The sequence below is a fragment of the Stomoxys calcitrans genome, chromosome 1 (assembly GCF_963082655.1).
Source record: "Stomoxys calcitrans chromosome 1, idStoCalc2.1, whole genome shotgun sequence".
Taxonomy (NCBI): Eukaryota; Metazoa; Arthropoda; class Insecta; order Diptera; family Muscidae; genus Stomoxys; species Stomoxys calcitrans.
The window spans coordinates 211,841,863-211,868,482 of record NC_081552.1 but is presented as its reverse complement, the minus strand read 5'-3'; the positions used below and the strand labels follow the sequence as shown (position 1 = coordinate 211,868,482).

The 26,620-nt window shown below is 41.1% G+C and overlaps 2 protein-coding genes and 1 long non-coding RNA gene across 3 annotated transcripts in view; 1 reads left to right on the top strand and 2 right to left on the bottom strand.

Annotated features, from left to right (window-relative positions):
- The window catches only part of LOC131998582 (uncharacterized), a 211,953-nt gene that overhangs the window by 69,041 nt on the left and 116,292 nt on the right, over positions 1-26,620 (bottom strand). Inside the window, exon 3 of the long non-coding RNA XR_009396368.1 lies at positions 6,537-6,562. This is a non-coding gene — a long non-coding RNA (uncharacterized LOC131998582). The remainder of the gene's footprint in view (positions 1-6,536; positions 6,563-26,620) is intronic.
- The window catches only part of LOC106086479 (nucleolar protein dao-5), a 151,798-nt gene continuing 131,419 nt past the window's right edge, over positions 6,242-26,620 (top strand). The window contains exon 1 of the mRNA XM_013251187.2: positions 6,242-6,444. The gene's annotated coding sequence lies outside the window, so the exon portion shown is untranslated. The remainder of the gene's footprint in view (positions 6,445-26,620) is intronic.
- LOC106086510 (protein yellow) lies at positions 9,960-11,963 on the bottom strand. The gene is made up of 3 exons (XM_013251213.2): positions 11,482-11,963; positions 10,745-11,417; positions 9,960-10,683 (listed from the first exon to the last, which is right to left on the bottom strand). Exons 1-3 carry the CDS (start codon positions 11,730-11,732, stop codon positions 10,204-10,206), a joined length of 1,404 nt encoding a protein of 467 aa, XP_013106667.2. The 5' UTR covers positions 11,733-11,963; the 3' UTR covers positions 9,960-10,203.

Below are 26,620 nucleotides of genomic sequence, written 5' to 3'. Positions count from 1 at the left end.
AATGTTAGGAATCCCTAACTAAACTCTAGGCTCTTGACATAACAATGATTTGGTATGGCCGGTTAAAATTTTGCTCACATACTTCGCATTGATGTAGGGCATTGGCGATTGCAAATGGGCCATAGCGGTTCAGATATGGATATAACCCCCATATAAACAGATCCATAAAAAAGACTTCTTTAGCCCCTAAAGGACGTAATACCTATCCGATTTGGCTTACATTTTACTTAGTAACCTATTGATATAGCTTCCATATAAACCAATCTCCCGATTTAACTTCTTGAGCCTGTAGAGGGCGCAATTCTTTTCCGATTTGGCTTAAATTTTGCACATTGACTAAAACTATGACCTCTACCAGACGTGCAGAGTAGGGTACGAATCGGCCCATAACGTGATATAGCTCCCATATACACCGATCTTCCGATTTTATTGCTTGTGCCTCCAGACTCCGTAATTCTTATCCGATTCGTCTCAAATTTTGCGCAGACACTTTTTCCTGAATCGCTCCATAACCTGATATACCTCCCATATAAACAAGGCTCTCGATTATACTTCGTGAGCCTCTAGAGGGCGTAATACTTATCCGATTTGGATGAAATTTGTATACCCTCCACCATAGGATGGGGGTATACTAATTGAGTCTATCCGTATGTAACACATCGAAAGAATGGTGGTTGATATTCTAAGTTAATTTAGCCATGTCAGTCCGTCTGTCCATCCGTCTTTCGAGAGCACGCTTACTTTCGAAGCAATAAAGCTAAGCGCTAGAAATTTTACACAAATACTTCCTATTGGTATAAATCGGTTGGTATTGTAAATGGGCCATATAGGTCCATGTTTTAATATACTTACTTTAATTGGCTTTGACAGAATATTTCTTCCACTAGCCGAACGTAGAATAGCATTCCAAGCGCCTCGATCTTCTGCGCTCATTCTAAAATCTCCGACACCAAGTTTCGAGGTGTCTCCCACAACTTGATCTTTCCATCGGGCTTTTGGTCTTCCCGGTTTGCGTGTACCACCGTGTTTGCCTTCAAAAGACTTCTTTGCTGGAGCTTCTTCATCCATTCTGACAACATGACCTAGCCAACGCAGTCGTTCATACGCTCGTGGTTCATACGTCGCCTATATTCTCCATTAACGCAAACTGTTCCATATATGTTACGAAGAATCTTTCTCTCAAATACTCCAAGTACTGCCTCATCTGCTTTCACAAGTACCCATGTTTCAGAACCATATAACAGCACGGGTAGTATCAGTGTCTTGTAAGTATTTACTCGTCTGTCGTGAAGTGGCCTTGTTTCTAAACTGCTTACTTAATCCAAAGTTGCATCTCTGTGCCGGTATCGTTCTTCGCTTTATCTCAAAACTGGTGCCATTCGTTTCGGTTACGGCGGTGCCGAGGTAAATAAAGTTACTGACTGTCTCAAAGTTGTGGTTCCCAGCTTTCTCCATTTTCTTTATCTGCTCGGTTGTACAAGGCTTTTTGGGAGCTGAAACCATCCATTTCATCTTATCTCCATTTACTGCCAGACCCATTTTCACTGACTCTCTTTCGATTCTTTCAAAGGCTGCAGTTACTACTTCCGGTGACCGATGCATAGGCAAGTAGCATGTGCTCTCTTGTGATTAGTATGCCATATCTATTCACATCTGCATCTCGTATAATCTTCTCCAGCAGGATATTAAAGAGATCACACGATAGGCAGTCTCCTTGTCTGAAACATCGTTTGGTATTAAATGGTTCGGAGAGATTCTTTCCTATTCTTACTGAGGAACGCGTATCAGCAAATGTCATCCTGCAGAGTCTTATCCTGCAGGGATACCAAACTCAGACATGGCTTGAAATACCTTTGAACGTAAAGGAGTATCGAAGGCGGCTTTGTAGTCAACAAAGAGGTGGTAGGTGTTGATTTGTCCTTCTCGGGTCTTTTCCAGGATTTGGCGCAGTGTGAATATCTGGTCTAGGGTGAATTTACCAGGTCTAAAGCCGCATTGATAGGGCCCAATTATCTCATTGACTTTAGGTTTTAATCTTTCACACAGTACGCTCGAGAGTATCTTGTATGCGATGGGGAGGAGACTTATTCCTCTGTAGTTGGCACATTCCGTCTTGTCTCCTTTCTTGTGTACGGGACATAGTATGCTGAGGTTCCAATCATCGGGTATGCGTTCTTCAAGCCAGATTGCGCAGATAAGCTGATGCATACGCCTTATCAGCGTGTCTCCTCCGGTCTTAAATAGTTCAGCGGGTAACCCCTCGGCTCCTGCTGCCTTGTTGTTCTTTATCCTCTTCGCTGCCAACATCGGACACTAGCAGTTGGGTAAAATGTTCTTTCCATATCCTTAGCACGTTGCCTGTGTCAGTTACCAGATTTCCTTCTTTGTCTCTGAAGGAGGATGTGCCTGCACCAAAGCCATCGGTTTGGTGTTTAATTCTTTGGTTGAATTTCCGGACTTCATTCTGACTCCTGTACATCTCAATTCGCTCGCACTCACGTCTTTCCATTTCCTTTTTCTTTCTGCGGAATAGACGTTTCTCCTCTCTCCTTTTCTCCGATACCTCTCCTTCATCTGGCGCGTTGCTACTGATTTGCAGGGTTACTCTATATGCCGCATTCTTGGCTTCAGTAGCATCTCGACACTCTTGGTCGTACCATGGGTTTTTTGGAGGAGGCTTCCGGTACCCAAGTAAGGATTTCGCGGCATTTTCCATGGAGTGGGCAATAGTTTGCCACTGCGCCATTATATCATCGGAACAAGGAGTGCTTTCATCAAACAGTTGGGTCAGTCGAGTGGAGTATGCCGCTGCCATTTGTTGTGTCTGCAGCTTTTCAATGTCCAGCTTCCGTGCAGTGTCAGATCGTACTTTCCTCGCCATGTTCAAACGGGTGCGAACCTTTGCTGCAACAAGGTAATGATCCGAATCTATATTCGCTCCACGGATCGATCGTACATCTAACACGCTGGATGAATGCCTTCCATCTAGCACAACGTGATCAATTTGGTTCCTCGTGTTTTGATCGGGTGACAGCCATGTGGCTTTGTGGATATTTTTATGTTGAAATCTGGTGATACTAACTACCATGTTTTTTGCCGCGGCGAAATCTATCAGCCTCAACCCATTACTGGACGTTATCTCATGGAGGCTAAACTTTCCGACTGTTGGACCAAAAATTTCTTCCTTCCCTATTTTCGCATTAAAATCTCCCAGAATGATTTTAATATCATGGGCGGGGCAGCGGTCATATTCTCTCTCTAGGCGCTCGTAGAAAATATCCTTGGTCTGCTCGTCTTTGTCTTCCGTCGGGGCATGGGCACAAATAAGACTGATGTTGAAGAATTTGGCTTTTATGCGGATTGTGGCTAGCCTCTCATCCACCGGAGTAAAACTGGAGACTAGGTGTTTCAGTCTTCGACTAACTACAAATCCGCAGCCAAATTCATGCCTCGTGTTATGGCAGCTATAGTTCGTCACCGTTTGGTGTTGTAGTGACGCCATTCCCAGTCCATCGCACTTCCTGTAAGGCGGTTATGTCTGCCTTGTACTTCTCTAATACATCCGCCAGCGCGTATACTGCACCTTCTCTATAAAGAGTGCGGACATTCCAGGTGCAGATCCGCAAATCATGGTCCATTTTTCGTTTGCGTGGGTCGTCAACGTTGGGGGGGGATTCGTTTTTACTATTCCTTTGTTTTTCATAGTAGTTCTATGTTTTCCGGGGGCGGGTTACTGGCCCAGCGCCCCAACCGCATGGGTTTGGGGGATTGCATGTATCCCTCGTTGTGGCGAGCCATCCGCCCCTAACCTGGGAACAGGCGCTGATGTTGGCCATTGGTTATTTGAAGCCAATAACTCGCCTTGTCATCTCGAGTATCATTGGCACTCAGTATTTAGTTAAGAGCCAGTGCCACCTGACTCCTCACTGAGACTCTCCTCTCGAAAATCGCTGACTGCCCGCGGCCGCATTTGCAGCTACTCCGCATAAAAACGGAGCTTTCCACCATCCGCAACCTGTGGACGCGCCCGGTAGCTTTCAGCTAAGCTTCCCGTGATAACGATGGGCACCACACAAGTCGGAGCTCAAAGTTCCAGCCTGTGTGGTGCTCATAGTCATCCCGTATCGGCCGGGATGTTTTAATATAGCTTTCATATACACCAATAGCGGATCTTGACTTTTTGAGCCTCTAGAGGGCACAATTTATATCCAATTTGCATTGTTCGTGTTTTGACTTCAAACAACAGTGCCAAGTATGGTGCAAATTGGTTAATCTTGACCCTTATTGAGCCGCTAGAGGGCGCAATTATTGCACGATTTGACTGAAATTTTGCATGAAGAGTTTTATTTTGACTTCCAACAACTATGCGAAGTATGGTACAAAACGATTCTTAACCTGATATAGCTCCCATATAAACCGTTCTAGGATCTGAACTTCTTGAGCCGCTAGAGGGCGCTATTTGGCTAAAATGTAGCATGAGGTGTTTTGTTATGACATCCAACAACTGTGACAAGTATGGGTAAAATAGGTTCATAAACTGATATAGCTTCCATATAAACCGATCTCGGATCTTGAATTTTTGAGCCGCTAGAGGGCGCAATTCTTGCACGATAATGTCCAAATCGCTTGATTACCTGATATAGCTCCCCTATGAACCGATCTCGGATCTTGACTTTTTGAGCCGCTAGAGGGCGCATTATTGTACGATTTGGATGAAATTTTGCATGAGGTGTATTCTTATGACTTCCAACAATTGTGCCAAGTATGGTCAAAATTCGTTGCATAACCTGATACAGCTCCCATATAAACCGATGTACTGATTATATTTGTGATCCTCCAGAGGGCGCAATGCATATCCGATTTGGTTGTAATTGTGTACAACGACTCTGGCTACGAACTTCAATATGCTTGCCAAATATGGTCTAAATCGGTCTTTAACCTGATATAGAAACAGTTTTCCCAATCGGGAGATCGGTTTATATGGGAGCTTTATCATTTACTTGAACGATTTGCGCCGTACCTAGCACAGTTGTTGGAAGTCGTAACAGAACGCTATGTGCAAAATTTCAGCAAAATCGGATGAAAAGTGCGGCTTCCAGGGGCTCAAGAAGTCAAATCGGGAGATCGTTTTATATGGGAGATGCCGTACTCGGCATAGTTGTTGGAAGTCATAACAGAACACTATGTGCAAAATTTCAGCCAAATCGGACAAAAATGGCACCTTGTAAGGGCTCAAGAAGCCAAATGCTAAGATCGGTTTATATGGGAGCTACATCAAGTTCTAGACCGATTTGGATCGTACTTGGCACAGCTGTTGGAAGTCATATCAGAACACTACATTCAAAATTTCAGCCAAATCGGATGAAAATTGCGGGTGGTCAGGACTCAAGAAGTCACATCGGGAGATCGGTTTATATGAGAGCTATATCAGGTTATAGACCAATTTGGAACATACTTGGCAGAATTGTTGGAAGTCATAACAGACCACTACATGCAAAATTTCAGCCAAATCGGATAAAATTTGCGGCTTCCAGGTGCTCAAGAAGTCAAATCGGGAGGTCGGTTTATATGAGAGCTATATCCAAAACTTAAACGATATGGTCCATTTGCAATCCCCAACGACCTACATGAATATTAAGTATCTGTGCAAAATTTCAAGCGGCTAGCTTTACGCATTCGATCGCTATCGTGATTTCGACAGACGGAAGGACGGACAAGGCTAGATCGACTCAGAATGTCGAGACGATCAAGAATATATATACTTTATGGGATCCTAGATCAATATTTCGAGGTGTTACAAACGGAATAACGAGGTTAGTATACCCCCACCCCATGGTGGTGGGAATAAAAATGATTGAATCAATTAATTTCTTAGATGAAAATTGCCAAAATCTCAAAATTTATTGAAATTTTATTGAAAAAATTGTCATGATATTTTTTCTGTGTAGATGTTGACGTTTAAACTCTCGCATTGAATTTCATAGCATACTCTCAGGCTTTGTTAAAAAGTGAAGCTTAATTTATAAGCAGATAAACTCAAATGGGCCAAACAGACCGAAACCAAGCAACTACCAAAGCTCAATCAGCTGATGCAACAAATGTCAAAACGAAAAGTCAGTCAACAGTTCGGCCATAAACTCAGTTCATGTGTAGTATTAATTGTTTATTAAGTTATTTTGTTACCAGTTATTTATAAAGCGTTTTTAATGTTTTGTAGATATTGAAAAAAAAATATAAATAAAAGAAGTATTGTGTGTACTTTTATTACATAAAACAAGTACAGAATTGTTATGCATTGAAATATGACAAGAAGTGTTTTGCTGATACCAGCGTTTATTGCCGTCAATGAGGCACATTGGTAGATACATAAACAAACATTTGATGAAAACGTCATCCATACAGAGAATAAGATATGAATTCAACTCTGCCACGATGTGAGCGTAGGTAGGTAAAGATAAATGTAAGCATTCGTCTAACTGTATTTCATAGAGTTTCAAGAGACTACATATTGACAATTAAAGACATTTTTGACTTACCGCGTCCTATTTCAATTATTTTTGTACTGTAAATAGAGAAAAAAAAAATAATTTTTAATTAAAATAGCAATGTAAAGAAAGTTAGAGCGTGCTAGTTCGGCCGGGCCGAATCTTATATACCCTTCACCATGGATCGCTTATGTCGAGTTCTATGCGCGGTTTTCAGGCAAACAAAGAATATTGAATAAGAACTGAACTCGACTCGAACCATAAATGAAAGCTGAAGATTGTAGAAGTCGTTGTGTATACTTTCAGTTCATTCGTGCGCCTTGTAGGGGCTCAAGAAGCAAAATCGGGATATGAGAGCTGTATCAAGCCATTGATCGATTCAGACCATATTAGACACGTATGTTGAAGGTCATGAGAGAAGCCGTTGAACAAAATTTCTGCCAAATGGGATGAGAATTGAGCCCTCTAAAGGCTCAAGAAGTCAAGACCCAAAGTCGGTTTATATGGCAGCTATATCAAAACATGGACCGATTCGAACCATACGTAGCGCAGTTGTTGGAAGTGATACCAAAACACCTCATGCCAAATTTCAGCCAAATCGGATGAGAATTGCGCGTTCTATTGGCTCGGGAAGTCAAGTTCCAAGATCGGTTTATATGACGGCTATACGAAATTATAAACCGATTTGACTCATACTTAACACAGTTGTTGGAAGTGATACCAAAACACTACGTGCAAAATTTCAGTCCAATCCGACGAGTATTGCGCCCTCTAGAGGCTCAAGAAGTCAAGACCCAAGGTCGGTTTATATGGCAGCTATATCAAAACATGGACCGATTTGACCCATACGTAGCGCAGTTGTTGGAAGTGAGACCAAAACACCACGTGCAAAATTTGAGTCAAATCGTACAAAAATTGCGCCCTTTAGAGGCTCAAGAAGTCAAGACCCAAGATCGGTTTAGATGGCAGCTATATCAAAACATGGAACGATTTGAACCATTTACAATCTCGTCCGTGTGTCGAAAGCACGCTAACTGTCGAAGGAGTGAAGCTATGCGCTGGAAATTTTGGTTGGGATTGTAAATGAACCAACTCGGTTCATGTTTTCATATATCTGCCACATAAACCGATCTTGGGTCTTGACTTCTTGAGCCTCTAGAGGGTGCAATTCTTATTAGATTTGGCTGAAATTTTGCATGTTGTGTTTTGGTATCCCCTTCAACAGCTATACTTAGTATGATTCAAATCGGTTCATAACTTGATATAGCTGCCATATAAATCGATCCTGAATCTTGACTTCTTGAGCCTCTAGAGGGCGCATTTGCAAAAAGTGTTTACTTTTAACATCCAGCAACTGTGCCAAGTATGGTCTAAGTCGGCTCATAATCGGGTATAGCTCCCATATAAACCGATCTCGGAACTTGATTTCTTGAGCCGCTAGAGGGCGCTATTATCATTCGATTTGGCCGAATGGTATGCTCTAAACCGGTTCATAATCTGATATAGCTCGCATATAAACCGATCTCGGATCTCGACTTCTTGAACCGCTAGAGGACGCAATTATAACCGATTGGACGCAATTATAACCGATTTGGCTGAAACTTTGCATAACACGTTTTGCTATAACTTCCAACGATTATGATAAGCATGGTCTAAACCGGTTCATTACCTGATATATTTGCCATATAAACCCATCTTGGGTCTTGACTTCTTGAGCCTCTAGAGGGCGCAATTAGTATTCTATTTGGCTGGATTTTTGCTTGAAGTGTTTTATAATAACTTCCAACAACTATGCCAAGTCGGTTCATAATCTAATATAGCTCTCATATAAACCGATCTCGGAACTTGACTTCTTGAGCCGCTAGAGGGCGCAATTATTATCCAATGTACCTGAGATTTTGTATGAAATGTTTTGGTTTGACCATGAACAACGGTGTATGGTTCAAATCGATTTATAACCTGATATAGTTCCCATATAAACCCATCTGGGAACATGACTTCTTAAGCCGCTAGAGGGTGCATCATCAATCATGCATGAAGTGTTTTGGTTTGATCGTCAACAACTGTGCCACGTATGGTCCAAATCGGTTCATAAGCCGATATGCGTGCCAAATATGGTCTAAATAGGTTCATATCCTATAGTGTTCGGTTATGACTTCCAACAACTGTGCCAAGTACGGTTCAAATCGGTTAAGAACTTAATATAGCTCCCATATAAACCGATCTCGTGATTTGACTTCTTGAGCCCCTGGAAGCCTTAGTTATCATCCTATTTCGCTGAAATTTTGTATATGGTGTTTGTTATGACATTTCTGGCAAGTACGGTCCAAATCGGTCAAGGACCTTATATAGCTCCCATATAAGCCGATCTCCCGATTTGACTTCTTGAGCCCCTAGAAGCGTCAATTTTCACCCGAATTGGCTGAAATTTTGCACATAGTGTTCTATTTTGACTTTCAATAATTGTACCAATTATGGTAGAAATCGGTCAAGATTCTCATATAGCTCCCATACAAACCGATCTCCCGGTTTGACTTCTTGAGCCCCTGGAAGCGTCAATTTTCATCCGAATTGGCTGAAATTTTGCACATAGTGTTCGGTTATGACTTCCGACATTAGTGCCAAGTACGGTCCAAATCGGTCAAGAACTTCATATAGCTCCCATATAAACCGATCTCCCGATTCGACTTTTTGGGCCCCTGGAAGCGTCAATTTTCACCCGAATTGGCTGAAATTTTGCACATAGTGTTCTATTTTGACTTCCAATAACTGTACCAATTACGGTCCAAATCGGTCAAGATCCTGATGTAGCTCCCATACAAACCGATCTCCCGATTTGACTTGTTGAGCCCCTGTAAGCGTCAATTTTCACCCGATTTGTCTGAAATTTTGTACATAGTGTTCTATTATGACTTCCGACATTTGTGCTAAGTACGGTCCAAATCGGTCAAGAACTTGATATAGCTCCCATAAAAACCGATCTCCCGATTTGACTTCTTGAGCCCCTGGAAGCTTCAGGTTTCATCCAACATCTAAATCAAGTATGGCCCAAATTAGTCCACATAGCTCCAATAGCGTAGCAATTCTTATCCATTATCCTTCTTGGTTTGCCTATAAAGAGATATCGGGCGAATAACTTGACAAATGCGATCCATGTTGGGGGGTACATAAGACTCGGCTCGGAAGAACTTAGCACTCTTTTAATTGTTTTTTTTTTTTTTTTTTTTTTTTTTAATTTTTGTTGTGGATTTTTTTTTTTTTTGATTGCAGTGATTTGTCTAATTCCTCCACTGTGTTCCAATTTTTTTTTTTTTCTAAACACCAAACCTAAATTCTTCCGAAAAACCCAAAGTTAAAATACAAGTCTTCTAAACGGAAACACTTTTTCGTTTGGATACAAACCATTAAAGTCAACAGTTTTTGGAAACAATGGATATATGGACATCTTTATTGGGTATTATAAATTATTATACAGTTATGTTTTGTTATGTACAGGCAGCATGTATTAATAAAACAATAAGATGCCAAATTTTTTCTTCTATAATGTCGTCTTATCACACCAATGAAAAGGAGATTAACTACACTTAAAAAAATACAAAGAGCATTGCAAACAAACAAACAAAATGACTAATATTGGTCTCAAAAGTTTCAAAATATCCACCTCCATGAAAGGCTGTAAGAACTTGTAAGGCATGTAATGGTGTTCTGTTCAGTTTGCTCAATGGTACAGATACTCTGGAACTAAATGCTGTTGGGGATGCACATAACTCCGGGGATCACACACAGTGCCTTGCACCAAATCATTGGCATTTGCCTTCAAAATGCGGAAATTAATTTCCTCATAATTCAATTGGCTATACAAATAGACCGGCAGACGATTGCTGATAACCCAAACACTTTGCGTAGGCTCGTTATCGACTTTCAGGTCATTGGGAAATTGTATAAGGGTGCTATTGCCTTCGGCCTCCAGGAAACGATGTAAGTTTGCAGCATCATAGGGCTTCTTGGTATCCCAACAGCCCACATCGTCACGATGTACTTGGGTAAAGAACATGACGCCATTGCGATCAATGGCCGAGGTGGAAGATTGCCCATTTACTCCCCTTTCGCCTACGGCAATGAAATATTTGGCAAAATCTTGGGCTTTGGCCGGCCAAAGACTTTCATCCTTCAGCAAGCTATTGGAGACCACAAATTCCTGGGGTAACATAAGCGCACATACAAATTAAGAGTATTTTTAGTTTTTATTAAAGCCTTACCTTGAAACTAGCCATGGGATGGAAATAAACCACACGCTCTTCCTCAGGCGTCTTGGCCTTAGACAAACTCATGCCAAATACCCCATCCAGCCATTGGAAGTTCAAGCCAAACACATTGAAATCTGAGGCCACCGGATCGGGTGAGAAGTTGTAGTTGGTCACACGCCAACTACGATTCTTCCTCAGGCTATAGACCACAATGCCAAAACGCCAGACATCAGTGACATAGGCATGGGCGTCGTCGCAGCGATCCTTATGCACATCCACCACAATATTGGAATGTAAACTGTCCTGCTTCACCTGATCGGCAGGGAATTGATAATGAACCACCGCTTGGTCTGTGCGCAGATCATAGGCCACAATTTTCGGGGGACACACTTGACTAAGGCTTACCGTGGCATTAACTATACCCGAATCGATTAGCCACAAGCGATTACAATCATCGATTTGTGTTCTATAGACAGATATGAGCTTGGTACAATCTGGATTATAGGGATCACCATGCGACTCCCAATTGGGATAGGGACGTATGGGGGGACTTTGTTCCTTAGGAGGATAGGGTAAATAGCCAAAGCTAGCAGGTACACCGTCCTTCCAGCGGGGTGTGGTTATGAATATGCGATCCTTGTAGAAATCCACACCCAAGGGTAAATTATTTTCTGCTATGAATTCTCTGCAACAACAAAATAAAAGGGAAAATTTTCAATTTGTCCTTCAATCCGCAAGATTTCTCTTACCTATTGGCTATGGACTTTTGCCTCTGGCCATAGGTGGGATATTCAAAATCCAAATATTTCCATTCATTGACTATTTGAAATAGTTGTGATTTGCCTGGTTGTGGTCCCACATAGCCGTAAGGTGAAACAGGGAGATATTGGACCTGTTGCGTTGGACTGTAATGTGTGGCTTTGTAAGCATGCACGCAGGCGCAGTCAATGCAAGCTAAGGCAACGATAATGGCCAAAACCACAAAACTACAACAAGTCATTTTCGATGTCTGTCAATGACACGCACACTCTAAGTGTTTTGATCTCCAGAATCTTTTCAATTGGATTTTTTTTCTTCCAATTTTTTCACTTAGTTCCCTTCCGTTATTTTGAACTGTTTCCTTTGGCCACTCAAACTCAAATGGCCATTAATCCATCCATACTAGACTGGTTTACATAGTACGCGAAGGCTTTTTTTACAATTAAACCATAAATCCAAAATTTCAATCCTCTCTCTCTCTGTTTTTTTACTTGTAGTTGGTCTATTCATGAAAAATAAGTGTTCAAGACAAGCCATTGAATCATCGACCACCAGCCGGTGTTGCCAACATTCATTCAAAGGAAGGCCAAATAACAATTGTTGTAGACTATAAGATTGTCAGCTTCTAATGGCATATGAAATGAAAGTGAATCAGTCATTGTTCATACATCAATCCATTTATTAAGCTCTAATTAAAATTTTTTTGCCTTAAACCATTGGAATACGAGGGTCGAAGCCAAAGTATAAATGCGAAAAAGTATCCACTATTGAGGTAACCACCAATTGGGTAACCACCATATGGGTAACCACCATGTGAGTAACGACCATTTAGGTAACCACGATGTGGGAGAGCACTATGTAGGTAACCACCATGTAAGCAGAATGTGGGTTAGGACAACGTGGATAATCACTATGTGGGTAACCACCATATGGGTAACCACCATATAGGTTACCACCATATAGGTAACCACCATATAGGTAACCACCATATAGGTAACCACGATATAGGTAACCACCATATAGGTAGCCACCATATAGGTAACCACCATGTGAGTAACCACCATGTGGGTAACCACAAATGTCATATGAAATGAAAGTGAATCAGTCATTGTTCATACATTAATCCATTTATTAAGCTCAAATTAAGTTTTTATGGCGTGGCTCATTGGAATACGAGGGTTGAAGCGAAAGGATGAATTCGATAAAGTATCCACCATGTGGGCAACCACCATATTGGTCAACACAAAGTGGGGAACCACCATGTGCGTTACCACCAAGTGGGTAACCCTAAGTGGGTCCACCATATGGGTAACCACCATGTGAGTAACCACCATGTGGGTAGCCACCATGTGTGTAACCACCATGTGGATACCCAGCATGTGTGTAACCACCATGTGGATACCCCGCATGTGGGTAACCACCACGTGAGTAAACACCAACTGGGTACCGCCATGTGGATACCCATCAATTGGGTAACCACCAATTTGGTAACCACCAATTGGATAACCACCAATTGGTTAACCACCAACTGGGTACTTACCATGTGGATGCCCAGCCAACGGGTAATAACCATTTGGGTATCCACCAACTGGGTAACCACCACTTGAGTTATTATCGAATGGACATCCACCATATGTCTAAATCCCGAAGGCCTGGCAGGGTACACGGGTAGTTAGTATTCATAGTCAAAACAAATTATGAGGACCTAAAAGTCTTTGAATTCTTTTGGCTCCAAGCTATGACGCGTATATTGGTTACCATGATAAAGAGTAGCACATCACGCAAATTGCTACAAGTAGAATGCATATATCTAAGAGCGACAAGTGAACCCTGAACGAGGTGGTGTATAGAATAGACGAATTCTTTGGTGCCAAAATGTACTAGATATTGATGGTTGGCATTAACATTGATGGATATTTAAAAAACATAAATACCGACTCCCTGATGGGTAATCACAATATAGGTAACGTATATAGGGGTAACCAATGTGAGGATAACCAACAAATGGGTAACCGGTAACATGAAATTATCATAAGGGTAATCACTTTGTCAGTAACAACCATATGGGTCACCACTATATGGCTAACCAGCATATGAACCACCATATAGGTAACCAGGCAACATGTCAGTAATCACCATGTTGATAAAAACCATGTGGGTAACCGATATATGGTCAACCAATGAGTGGGGAAGCACCATGTGTGAAACCAGCATATGGGTAACCAATGAGTGGTCAACCAATGAGTGGGGAAGCACCATGTGTGAAACCAGCATATGTGTAACCAATATATGGGTAGCCAATATGCGGGTAACCAATATACGGGTAATCAATATGTGGGTAACCAATATTCGTGTAACCAATATATGGGTAACCAATATGTGGATGACCAATATATGATTAACCAGCACATAAAATCTTCATATTAGTAATCACCATGTCAGTAACCACTATATGGGTAACTAATATATGGTAACCAATGCTTGGGTATTCAATATATGAGTAACCAGGACATGAAATCATCATGAGGGTAAACCCCATATATGTAACAACCATATGGGTAACCAATCTATGGGTAACCAGCATACAGGTAACCTGTATATGGGAAACAAATATATGAGTAACTAACATATGGGTAACGAATATATGGGTAACCAAAAGGTGGGTTACCACTATGTACGTAACCACGATTTCGGTGACCACTATGTGGGCAACCACCATGGGGTTAACCATCATATAGGAAACTACTATGTGGGTGACCACTATATGGATATCCACCATGTGGGTAAACACCATGTGGGAACACCAAGCGTGTAAAGTTCGACTGGGCCGAATCTTATATGCCCTCCACCATGGATCGCACTTGTCAAGCTCTTTGGCCGATATCCCTTTATAGACAAACAAAGGATAATGGCTAAGAATTGCTATGGCATTTCAACTATACCAAGTTATGAATCGATTTAGTCTATACTTGGTTTGGCCGTTAGGGACTATATCGGATAAGAATTGCGCCCTTTAGTGACAATATCAGATTATGGATCGATTCAGGCCATATTTAACGCGTATACAAGTGCTACATCCATCCAAATCAGATATTAATTGCTCTCCTTAGAGGCTCAAGAAGTGTAATCGGAAAATCGGTTTATATTGGAGCTTTATCAAGTTATGAACCGATTTGAACCATACTTGCCATAGTTGTAAAAGGTCATACCAAAACACTTCGTGCAAAATTTCAGCCAAATCGAATAATAATTGCGCCCTCTAGGGACCACGATTTCAAGATCCGAAATCGGATTACATGGGAGATATATCAGGTTATGAACCTATTTGAACCATACTTGGCGCATTTGTTAGAAGTTAGAACAAAACATTTCATGCAAAATTTCCGTCAAATTGGATAATAATTGCGCCCTCTAGCGGCTCAAGAAGTCAAGATCACAAATCGGTTTATATGAAAGCTATTTCAGGCTATGAATCGATTTGGACCATACTTGGCATAGTTATTAAAGGTCAAACCAAAGCACTTCGTGCAAAATTTCAGCCAAATCAGATAATAATTGAGTCTTTTAGAGGCTCACGATGTCAAGATCTGAAATCGGGTTACATGGGAGCTATATCTGGTTATGAACCGATTTGAACCATACTTGGCACAGTTGTTAGAAGTTAGAACAAAACACTTCATGTAAACTTTCATGATAATAACTGCGCCCTCTAGCGGCTCAAGAAGTCAAGGTCACGAATCGGTTTATATGGGAGCTATATCAGGTTATGAACCGATTTGGGCCATACTCGGCATAAATGTATATGGTGGAGCAAAAATTTAACATAACTAATTGGCGCCACGGATAACATTCGTAACTGCGTCCATGGTAAATTGTGATGACTGTCCATCGGCTCGGAGAACACGGATGCGACGAATGGCTTTCCTCCTAGCCTCACCACACTCGGTAGGCATAATATATTGAAGGTTGAACAACCTGGCGGATCTCTTCGGATCATTTACAGTTACGTCGCCAACAGTGACTGAGGTCGTGTCATCCCTTTTACCAGGGTTTCATCTGCCTTTAAACACTCATAGTTCCTGATAGCTGAACAGATTGATAACTCCCTCCTCTAGCCAGGCTCCTCCCGAGCCGTGTTGAAGACTTTTCAAGTGCTGAGCATCAGAATGGATTCCGTAAATTGCATACTATGACGAATTTTTTGCACGCCCAAATCTCCACATATGAACATTCAACAATTATCTGGCCTTATCTAGACTTGAAGAGTACTATCGGTTTGCTGTCGCTGGGTAGAACACACGTCCGAGTCATTATGTCCATCAAATTCATTTCAGTACAATTTTGCATAAATTCTCATTCCGTTGGCAACACTGCGGTCAAACAGCCTTCGATTTCTATTTCTCTCCTTGTTAACAAGCAAATTTTTTTCCACTACGTTGGTTTACATTTTCTATGATAATGCATATCAACTACGTACAGATTGACTTGTAATTTTATGCCTTAATGCGTTTGCACAGTGGTCATATAGTCATTAAAAACACATTGCTGTGCCAAAATGCGGAAACGATTATTTCCACCATCACATTCGAACATTCAACTAACACACTCGTAATGTTGAGGCGGTGACAAATAAATTTGTACCCGAATGCTGTAATAGACCAAATTGATACAAATGATCATGTGCCTACTCCTGCATATGAATGAGGAGTCGTAGTGTAATGTGTCTGTCCCACATGTGCGACGAAATTGAGTCAACACTTGTTCATCAGGTTCTTTTTTTTTATTTAATTCTGATATTTCTAGTTATTAATCAATTTAGCAATTTACCCTCCCCCTTACCCTAATTTTCAGAAACGCCAGATCTCGGAGATGGGTGGTGCGATTTAAGCGAAATTTTGTGTGCTCTCATATAGTACCCTAAAAATAAAAATTTGGTATCAAAATTTCGGATGGGGTACCTAGGGGGGGGGGGGGGGGCTTCCCCACCCTAAAACCTACCAAACACATATTAAGACCATTCACGACAATATGGGACTCAAATGAAAGGTATTTAGGATAAGAAAACGTATCTGATATCCAATTGTGGGACCAAGTGATAGGGGGAGCACCCCAACCCCAAATCGGACATATTTACCGACCATGGCAATATGGGACTCAAATGAAAGGTATTTGCGAGTAGAATACGAATCTGATATCCAAATGTGGGACCACGTTTCTGGGGGTCCACCCCTTTCCCAAAACACCCCCCAAACAGGACTTAATTACTGACCATGGGTATATGGGTCTTAAATAAAAGGTATTTAAATGTAGAATACGAATCTGATATCCAAATATGGGACCAAGTTTTTGGGGGGCCGCCTTTCCCCAAAGGGGACAAATTTACGACCATAGCAATATGGGGCTCAAATGAAAGGTCTTTGGGAGTAAAGCACGAATTTGATATCAATATTCGGGAAAAGTGTCTATGGGGCCACCCCACCCCCACAACACCACCCAAATAGTAGGCATTTTCTGACTATTGCAATAGGAGGCTCAAATAAGAGGGTTTTTAGAGTATAAACACCCCCAAGCCGGTCATGTTTGCCGACTACGGAAATATGGGGCTCAAATTAATGGTATTTGGAAGTAGATCACGTAACTGATATCAACATTAGGGACCAACTCTCTAGGGGACGTCCCACCACCATAACAACCCGCAAATGGGACATATTTGCTCACCAAGACAATTTGGGTCTTAAAGAGAGTGGAACTAAATATTCATAGTTTTTAGGGCCAATACCCCAAACCGGACATATTTGCTGTCTGTTGCAATAAGGAGTTTAAATGGGATTAGAAAACGAATTTGATATCCAATTTTGAGGGCAATGGAATATGGGGTTCAAATAAATGATATATAGATATATGAGAATAGAGTACGTTGCTGATATATTTTCCGGGCTTACTGTTTGGGGGACCACCCCAATCGCCAAAACACCCCTAAAAAGGGCATATTTACCCACCATGTCAATGTGGAGCTTAAATGAAAGGTATTGGGGGGTAGAGCAAGAATTGATACCCATTTTCGGGACCAATTTCCGGGGGGTCTACCACTTTCCCAAAATACCCCACAAACAGCAATTTTTGTAGTGACCATCGCAATATGGGGCTCAAATAAAGGTTTTTTGGAGTAGAATACGAATTTGATCCAAATGTAGGACAATGTATTTAAGGCATGACCCCTTTCCCAAAACACCCCCAAAGGATAAAATTTTTTCAACCCTGCCAATATGTGGCTCAAATAAAAGGTATTTGAGATTGGAAAATTTAATTGTCGAAAATAAATATTCCAAAAAAATTTTTGTTCCATATAAAGTAAAAGAAGGCGCAGCGGAGCGGGCCCGGGTCAGCTAGTTATATAAAAATTAAAGTGTTGTGCTTTCTTTGTTTGTTAGTTTTTTATGTTACTTATAGACTAAAAAACGGCTGGAACGATTTTCATGAAGGATGGCAGAGGTTGGCCTCCATGGATATAGGGTACCCCATTTTATAACATCCGCGAGGGGGGCAGACCCTCCCCCAAACCCAATTTTCAAATAAACCAGATCTCGGGGATGTAAGCATCGATGTAAGCGAAATTTTGTATGCCCCATTATGGTAACCCAGAAACATAAAATTGGTGTAAAACTTTGGGGTCAAATAACCGTGAGGGACGTCTAATCCAAAACCCAACCAAACGGACATGTTTACCGGTTGGGACAATATGGGTATAACTTTCATTCTAAAAGCAGGAAAACCTCACCACCCCAAAGATTTTCGTCCTATTATTCTGTTATCATTTAAGCTGAAAGCTCTTGAGAGGTTGAAAAAAAAAACATATCTTAGGAAAAAGATACCTGGAGATCGTCTATATCGGCAACAGCATGCATATAGTACGGGCAAGTCCACAGGAACAAATTTTCACGACCTAGTCACCTACATAGAGGGTTCTCTCGCTGTCAAGGAATAAACAATGGTAGCATTCTTCACATTAAGAGTGTCAAGGAAGATTATTTAAAACTTACTTTTAAACGATGCATTATGGTAGGCTTGGAATCTGTAGATCCGAAATGATGGGTTAGCAGAGGAACACCTCAAGGAGGTGTACTGTCTCCTCCACTATGAAATATAGCCATTAACAATTTTTTTTATCTCTGGAACAACAAGGTGAATGTTTTTCCGCATTCTTAGAGACAGAAGTAGTAGTAGCCATTAATACAACTTCCAACAAGTGCACAGAATCAGGTGCACACCATGGGAGTATTGTGATTTGTGTAGATAAAAATCTACCATTACACAGAAACTCAAGCTAAAGTGATCAATGATCGATGTGTCTCAATAAGGCAGATTTATTTGAAGTAATGAATTGAAATTTGCTTACTTGGCAATATCAAGTGACATTCGAGCACTTTTCACGTTAGTGGTTCACCTATGCCCGATTCGGTTCTACAAAGGACCAAAACATCAGCATGAGGCTGAAGTGGTCTGTATTTATGACAGTTTTCTTTGTAATGCTCTTTAAGACTGCAAGTGATTTAATTGGTATATACTACAATCTGTTCAGTAAAGGCGAAACGTTAGGTAGTACGACGAAACTCCTATGGGGAAATCCAGATTGTGAGAGGAAGTAAGCAGCTGCTGAAAGGAAATAAGCAGCAAGTCAGTATAGCTATCGGTGTCATAACAGGACATATAGGACTACGAGCTCACTGCATGCAAACTTGGTTCGACAAGTGATGGCACGTTTAGGGCATGTGGGGAAGATGATGAGACGTTGGAGCATTTCCTATGTCATTGTTCGGCTTTGGCGACTTACAGACACCCGTTCCTGGGTGGCATCACAATACCAGGCATGAGCCAACTTAGGGACGTGGTTTGGAAAACAATTAGGGATTTTGTCAGTAGCAAGGAATTCCTGACTTATATTTTCTTTCTCGAAGTTACTATTTTTAGTATTTAGAGCGCACAACAATACTGATATTGGGCATAGTGACATGGGGCGGATTTATATCCGCACCCTTTTTTATACCCTCCACCATAGAATGGGGGTATACGAATTTCGTCATTCTGTTAGTAACACCTCGAAATATGTGTCTGAGACCCCATATAGTATATAAAGGGTGATTTTTTTGAGGTTAGGATTTTCATGCATTAGTATTTGACAGATCACGTGGGATTTCAGACATGGTGTCAAAGAGAAAGATGCTCAGTATGCTTTGACATTTCATCATGAATAGACTTACTAACGAGCAACGCTTGCAAATCATTGAATTTTATTACCAAAATCAGTGTTCGGTTCGAAATGTGTTCAAATTTTGACAAATTTTGTTCAGCGATGAGGCTCATTTCTGGTTGAATGGCTACGTAAATAAGCAAAATTGCCGCATTTGGAGTGAAGAGCAACCAGAAGCCGTTCAAGAACTGCCCATGCATCCCGAAAAATGCACTGTTTGGTGTGGTTTGTACGCTGGTGGAATCATTGGACCGTATTTTTTCAAAGATGCTGTTGGACGCAACGTTACGGTGAATGAACACATTTCGAACCGAACACTGATTTTAGTTATAAAATTCAATGATTTGCAAGCGTTGCTCGTTAGTAAGTCTATTCATGATGAAATGTCAAAGCATACTGAGCATCTTTCTCTTTGACACCATGTCTGAAATCCCACGTGATCTGTCAAATACTAATGCATGAAAATCCTAATCTCAAAAAAATCACCCTTTATATTCTTAAAGAGCGTAAAAATCTAAAACGATCTAGCCATGTCCGTCCGTCTGTCCGTTCGTCTAACTTTCGAAGGAGATAAGCTAGCCGCTTGAAATTTTTCACAAATACTTTTTATTAGTGTAGGTCGGTTGAGATTGTAAATGGGCCAAATCGGTCCATGTTTTGATATAGCTGCCATATAAACCCATCTTGGGTCTTGACTTCTTGAGCCTCTAGAGGGCGCAATTCTCATCCGATTTGACTGAAATTTGGTATCACTTCCAATAACAGCGCTAAGTATGGTTCAAATCGGTTTATGTTTTAATACAGCTGCCATATAAACTGATCTTGGGTCTTGAGTTCTTGAGCCTCTAGAGGGCGCAATTCTCATCCGATTTGGTTAAAATTATGTATGAGGTGTTTTGTTATAACTTCCCATAACTGTGCCAAGTATGGTTCAAATCGGTCTATGTTTTGATATAGCTGCCATATAAACCGATCTCCCGATTAGACTTCTTGAGCCTCTAGAGGGCGCAATTCTCATCCGATTTGAGTGAAATTTTGCACGTAGTGTTTTGGTAGTACTTCCAACAACTGCGCTAAGTATGGTTCAAATCGATCTATGTTTTGATATAGCTGCCATATAAACCGACCTTGGGTCTTGACTTCTTGAGCCTCTAGAGGGCGCAATTCTCTTCCGATTTGAGTGAAATTTTGCACGTAGTGTTTTGACTTCTTGAGCCTCTAGATGGCGCAATTCTCATCCGATTTGGTTGAAATTATGTATGAGGTGTTTTGTTATAACTTCCCATAACTGTGCTAAGTATGGCGCAAATCGGTACATAGCTTGATATAGCTGCCATGTGAACCGATCTGGGATCTTGACTTCTTAAGCTTCTAGAGGGCGCAATTCTCATCCGATTTGGAAGAAATTTTGTACAACGGCTTCTCTCATACGTGTCTATGGTCTGAAACGATCTGAAACGATTGATACAGCTCCCATATAAACCGATCTTACGATTTTTCGTCTTGAGCCCCTACAAGGCGCAATTCTTATCCGAATGAATGTTCAGCATTCATTTATGGTCCGAATCGGACTATTACTTGATATAGCTCCAATAGCATAACAGTTCCTATTCAATATTCTTTGTTTGCCTAAAAAGAGATACCGCGCATAGAACTCGACAAATGCGATCCATGGTGGAGGGTATATAAGATTCGGCCCGGCCGAACTTAGCACGTTTTTACTTGTTCAACCTAACTTAGCCTAGCCTAAAGGTGTTTTTCATTCATATAAAGATTCTATTTTTGTTAATTATTTTGATTTCTTAATTTTCAAACTTCTTCTTCCATGTCAAAATGATTTCTTTTTAGTAGCCAATCGACTTTTGACGCGCAATGTCTTCATTATTTGCAAATTGATGATGTTTCAATAGATTCACATTGGAAAAAATAGAATGGCACCCAAGCCAGTTTATTTATACTTCAAAACAGACATTTTTGCAAACTTTTTGAAAAAAAATCAAATAAACCAAAAAAAAAATACAATATATTGTTCTTTAGAACTACGTGACTTTATGCCGATAAAGATCTGTGTTTCTTGCTAGAAAACAAGATCCAAGGAAAAAAACTCAGGAAACCTAAGCTTGCCAAACACTGTGAGCTCTTTATTTTGGAGCTTAAGACTAGACGACATTTGCGCTGGCAATAGTCATGCCAAAAACTTTTAACACCACAAGGGGTGTGAGATGAGGTTGGAGAGGGAGTGGCCCTGAAATGATTTTTTTTTTTTGTTATTACCTCCTTTTACCAAAAACATCAAATAAATTAAACGTATGCATAACTTCAAGCTACCTCTCCCTTTGCCAGGAATACCTTTGCCAAAGTTACAATCATTTTGACTGAACAAATTGATCTTCATTGTTTTGCAGACAATGAATTCGTTTAGAGTCATTTTGTAATTACCAACCAAAATGGGGATTTTTTGTCTGTAGTCAAAAAAAAAAATTTAAACAAAATGAACAAATTTGCCTATAGATAAAATCAAAGTTGAAATATGGTTAAAAAAATAATGCAAAACATTATTTGAAAGGGGGCACACCTTTTCAAATTAAAATGGTGTAAATATTTACCACATACATTTTTTTATTTGCTTTCAATTACTTAAATATTCAAATTAGTTTTGGTTAAATAAATGCCTTAAACGGCGATCAAATATTGTAGGAGTGAGAAAAAAATTTTGAATCCACTTCTCCTACTACTGACAAAGTTCAAATTTGATATTTAATTAGAATGTATGCCGCCTAGTTAGAATAGGATTTGCGTAGCAGTAACCGGGGCTGAAGAACAACAAGGCACCAGAAACCGATGAGTTGCCAGCTGACGCGTATGCCTCAGTATCTGCGGAAAACGATGGAGAGTAATTGATGTGTTTGAAAACAAGTAAGAGCGTGCTAAGTTCGGCCGGGCCGAATCTTATATACCCTCCACCATGGATCGCGTTTGTCGGGTTCTTTGCGCGGTATCTCTTTCTAGGCAAGCAAAGAATAATGGATAAGAATTGTTATGCTATTGGAGATATATCAAGTTATAGTCCGATTCGGACCATAAGTGAATTTTGAATGTTAAAGACCATAGCAGAAGTCATTGGGTAGTATTTATTTCAGTCCTTTAGGATAAGAATTACACCTTGGAGGGGCTTAATAAGCATAATCGGGCGATCGGTTTATATGGGAGCTGTATTAGGCTGTAGATCGATTCAGACCATATTGGACATGCATGTCGAAAGTCATGGGAGAAGCCGATGTACAGCCAAATCGAATGAGAATTGCGCCCTCTAGTGGCTCAAAAAGTCAACATCCAAGTTCGGTTTATATGACAGCTATATCAGGTTATGCACCGTTTTGAACCATATTTAGCACAGTTGTTGGAAGTCATGAAGAAACGTGTCATGGTAAATTTCAGCCAAATTGGATAAATATTGCGCCCTCTAGTGGCTCAAAAAGTCAAGATCCAAGATCGGTTTATATGACAGCTATAACAAGTTATGCACCGATTTGAACCATATTTAGCGCAGTTGTGGGAAGTCATAACGAAACACCTCATACAAAATTTCAGCCAAATCGGATGAGAATTGCGCCCTCTAGAGGCTAGAGGCTGATGAAAATTTTCAGCCAAATCGGATAAGAATTACGCCCTCTAGTGGCTCAAGAAGTCAATATCCAAGATTGGTTTATATGGCAGCTTTATCAAATTATGAATCCAATTTAACCATACTTAGCACACATGTCGGAAGTCATAACAGAACACATTATGCACAATTTCAGCCAAATCGAATAAGATTTGCGCCCTCTAGCGGCTCAAGAAGTCAAGATTGTTCTCCTTATTACACATTAGTGTTTGCTTTTGTTCTCTTTTCTTCTGGTTGTTCAAATGATGGATAATTTTAAAATACATTCGGCCAATATACGAGGGTCCTAACATTCTAGCTCTTTGTGAGACCCAGGTGCGTGAGGATTTAGATCCACAGGATTTTCACATCCCTGGGTACCACACTCTGTCTCTTTTTATTGTACACACAGGCCTCGTGGTATATGTACGTAATGATGTAATGCTCCAAAGACGACAGAACCTGGACTGGACACAGGATCCTGAATTTAACTCACTTTGGGTTAAATTCGGGATTGGATTATATATACTGCACTTTGGATTTCTATATAGAAGTCCAAACTCAGAAAGGGAGGCTTCCATGAACGGCTTTGACGCCCTTTCTGATTTCATTAAAAATATTTTGGAGTATTTTCCAGGCAGTGAAATCGTTTTCGCTGGGGATTTCAATGTCCACAACTCCTTCTGGCTTTCCCATTCGAGTCATACGACTCGAATGAGGGCCAATACGTTGAGCTTTTCGCAGCTCACAATGGTTTGTCGCAACTAGTGAACGAACCGACACATATCGCATGTGTCCAAGGCCACCAAAATAATTCTCTTGACGTTTTTTTAACTTCACGTTAATAAAGTTAATACTCTTGTACCTCTTGGTAACTTCGATCACTGCATAGTTTCAGCGTCTTTTTTGTATTCTGCTTCCTCCCCGGTCTCGAAGCGGTCACTATTTTTATACGAAAAGCACGTTGGGCTGAGCTTAATGGATTCATTCAGCATTTCAATTGGAAACTATGTTTTCTAGAAGACGATATAAATGCTACTGCTGGAAATGATTGAGAAGATAAAGACTATAACGGCTAAATCAGACGACAAAAGTTGGTTTAACCAGACATGCAGAGATGCTGTCACATCGAAAGAGGTGGAATTCAGGAACTGGCGGAAAATGCCAATACTGAACTGCTGCGCAAGCAGGCAAGATCTTCGTGTGCCAATGTGCTTAGGCGCAAGAAAGTTCTTTACGAACAGCGTCTGCGTATTCCAACTCTTGTTAAGGATGATCAAACGTTCACTCACCCGGTTGATAAGGCTAGCTTGTTGGCTGATATATTTGCAGGGAACTCTTCCCTGCCGGATAGCAATCAACCACTCCACCACTCAATCAAAAATGTATCTGGCGTCATTTCCCAAATATTTTTTCGAACTCGTGGAGTTAAAAGGGTTCTTGAGAATCTAGATGCATATAAATCCCCGTGCCCGGATGGCATATCATCACTTGTCTTACGCAAGTGTTCTTCGTCGCTCGCTCATCCATTACGCAACCTTTTCAACCTCGCCTACCGTGCGGGAGTCTTCCCGCCGCGTTGGAAGGTTGCGAACGTTCAGCCAATACCCAAGAAGGGTGAGGCAAACAACCCTGCGAATTATCGGCCAATTGCGATATGCCCCGCTCTCTCCAAAGTCATGGAGAGCATGGCTCCTCACCATCTTGTGAGGTATTTAGAGTCTAATGGTCTTCTTAGCGACCAACACTATGGGTTCCGCAGAAATCGCTCTACGGGCGACCTCATGTCACTTCTGTCGGAACGTTGGAATCGCTCAATCCACCAGTTTGGTGAGAGTAAGGTTGGTAAGGGTCTGGAGAGTAAGGGTCTGGCACGATGCACTTATATCAAAGCTTGTCGATGTCGTTCGATTTATTTCGAGCTTTCTCAGAGATCGCACTATTCGAGTCGTTATAGAAGGGTTCTCATGCAATGAGCATAAATTGACCGCAGATTTACCCCAGGGCTCTGTTCTTTCTCCTTCTCTTTTTCTTATTCTTATGTTCGTCAACGATCTGTTGAGTCAGACATCGAATCCGATCTAATCATTTGCGGATGACAGTAATCTCTGTCATTCGTACTCATTCCACCATAGGCCAAGTCTTCGAGAGATTGAGCACAAGAGGCGGGTTATGAATGATACACTCTGCCAGGATTTGCTGGCCATTTCTGAGTGGGGTCGAATGAATCGAGTAGATTTTAAGGCACAGAAGACTCAGTGCTGCTTGTTGTCACACAAACGATTCGCTGACCCATTACGATCATCTTTGTCTATCAACTGTGTAGATGTTGAGCAATCAACAAAGTGAAGTCCATTGGGCTAAACATGTATTCGAAGTGTCGAAAGAAGCATTCAAGTGTTTAGGCTTACTTAAACGGTGTAAGAATTACTTCACTCCGTCTGATCTTCTTAACATCTACACCACTTTCATTAGGCCGAAAATTGAGTACAACTCACATGTATGGGATGGAGCTTCAAAATCATCCCTGGAGCTACTGGACCGTGTACAGAGGAGAACGATGGCGTTCATTGGGGACAGTGGGGTATCCAACTCTATTGCCTCTCTTGATCATTGTCGCAATGTGGGTTGTTTGGTGCTGTTCTATCGGTACTTTCATGTGGTGTGTATTCGTCTGATATTCGCCTTCTTATTCCTGATGTAAGGATGTATGTCAGGGATACCTAGACATTCGAGAAACCCATACCCGTATGTAATTGATTGGTCTTGGGCCCATAAAAGTCGCATTTGTTTTCCGATTTCGCTGAAATTTAGGACAGTGAGTTGTGTTATTTGGCCCAGATCGGTCCAGATTTGGATATAGCTGCCGTATAGACCGATCCGCCGATTTAATATCTTAAGCCCATAAAAGCCACATTTATTATCTGATTTCGCCGAAATTTGGAACATTGCATTGTGCTAAGGCCTTCGATATCCTTCTTCAATTTGGTCCAGATCGGTCCAGATTTGGATATAGCTGCCATATAGACCGATCTCTCGATTTAACGTTTTGGTCCCAGAAATAGCGCATTTATTGCGATGTCGCCGAAATTCGGGATAATGAGTTGTGTTAAGGCCTTCGGTATCCTCCTTCAATTTGGCCCAGATCGGTCCAGATTTGGATGTAGCTGCCATATAGACCGATCTCTCGATTTAGGGTCTTGGGCCCATAAAAGACGCATTTGTTTACCGATTTCGC

Bases quoted from the DNA above. Each gene is read 5' to 3' on its own strand.
- LOC106086510 (XM_013251213.2), bottom strand. From the start codon at position 11,732: ATGACTTGTTGTAGTTTTGTGGTTTTGGCCATTATCGTTGCCTTAGCT. The intron at 11,418-11,481 runs GTAAGAGAAATC...TTGTTGTTGCAG, and splicing joins CAAAAGTCCATAGCCAATAG to AGAATTCATAGCAGAAAATA. The intron at 10,684-10,744 runs GTAAGGCTTTAA...ATGTTACCCCAG, and splicing joins ATCCCATGGCTAGTTTCAAG to GAATTTGTGGTCTCCAATAG.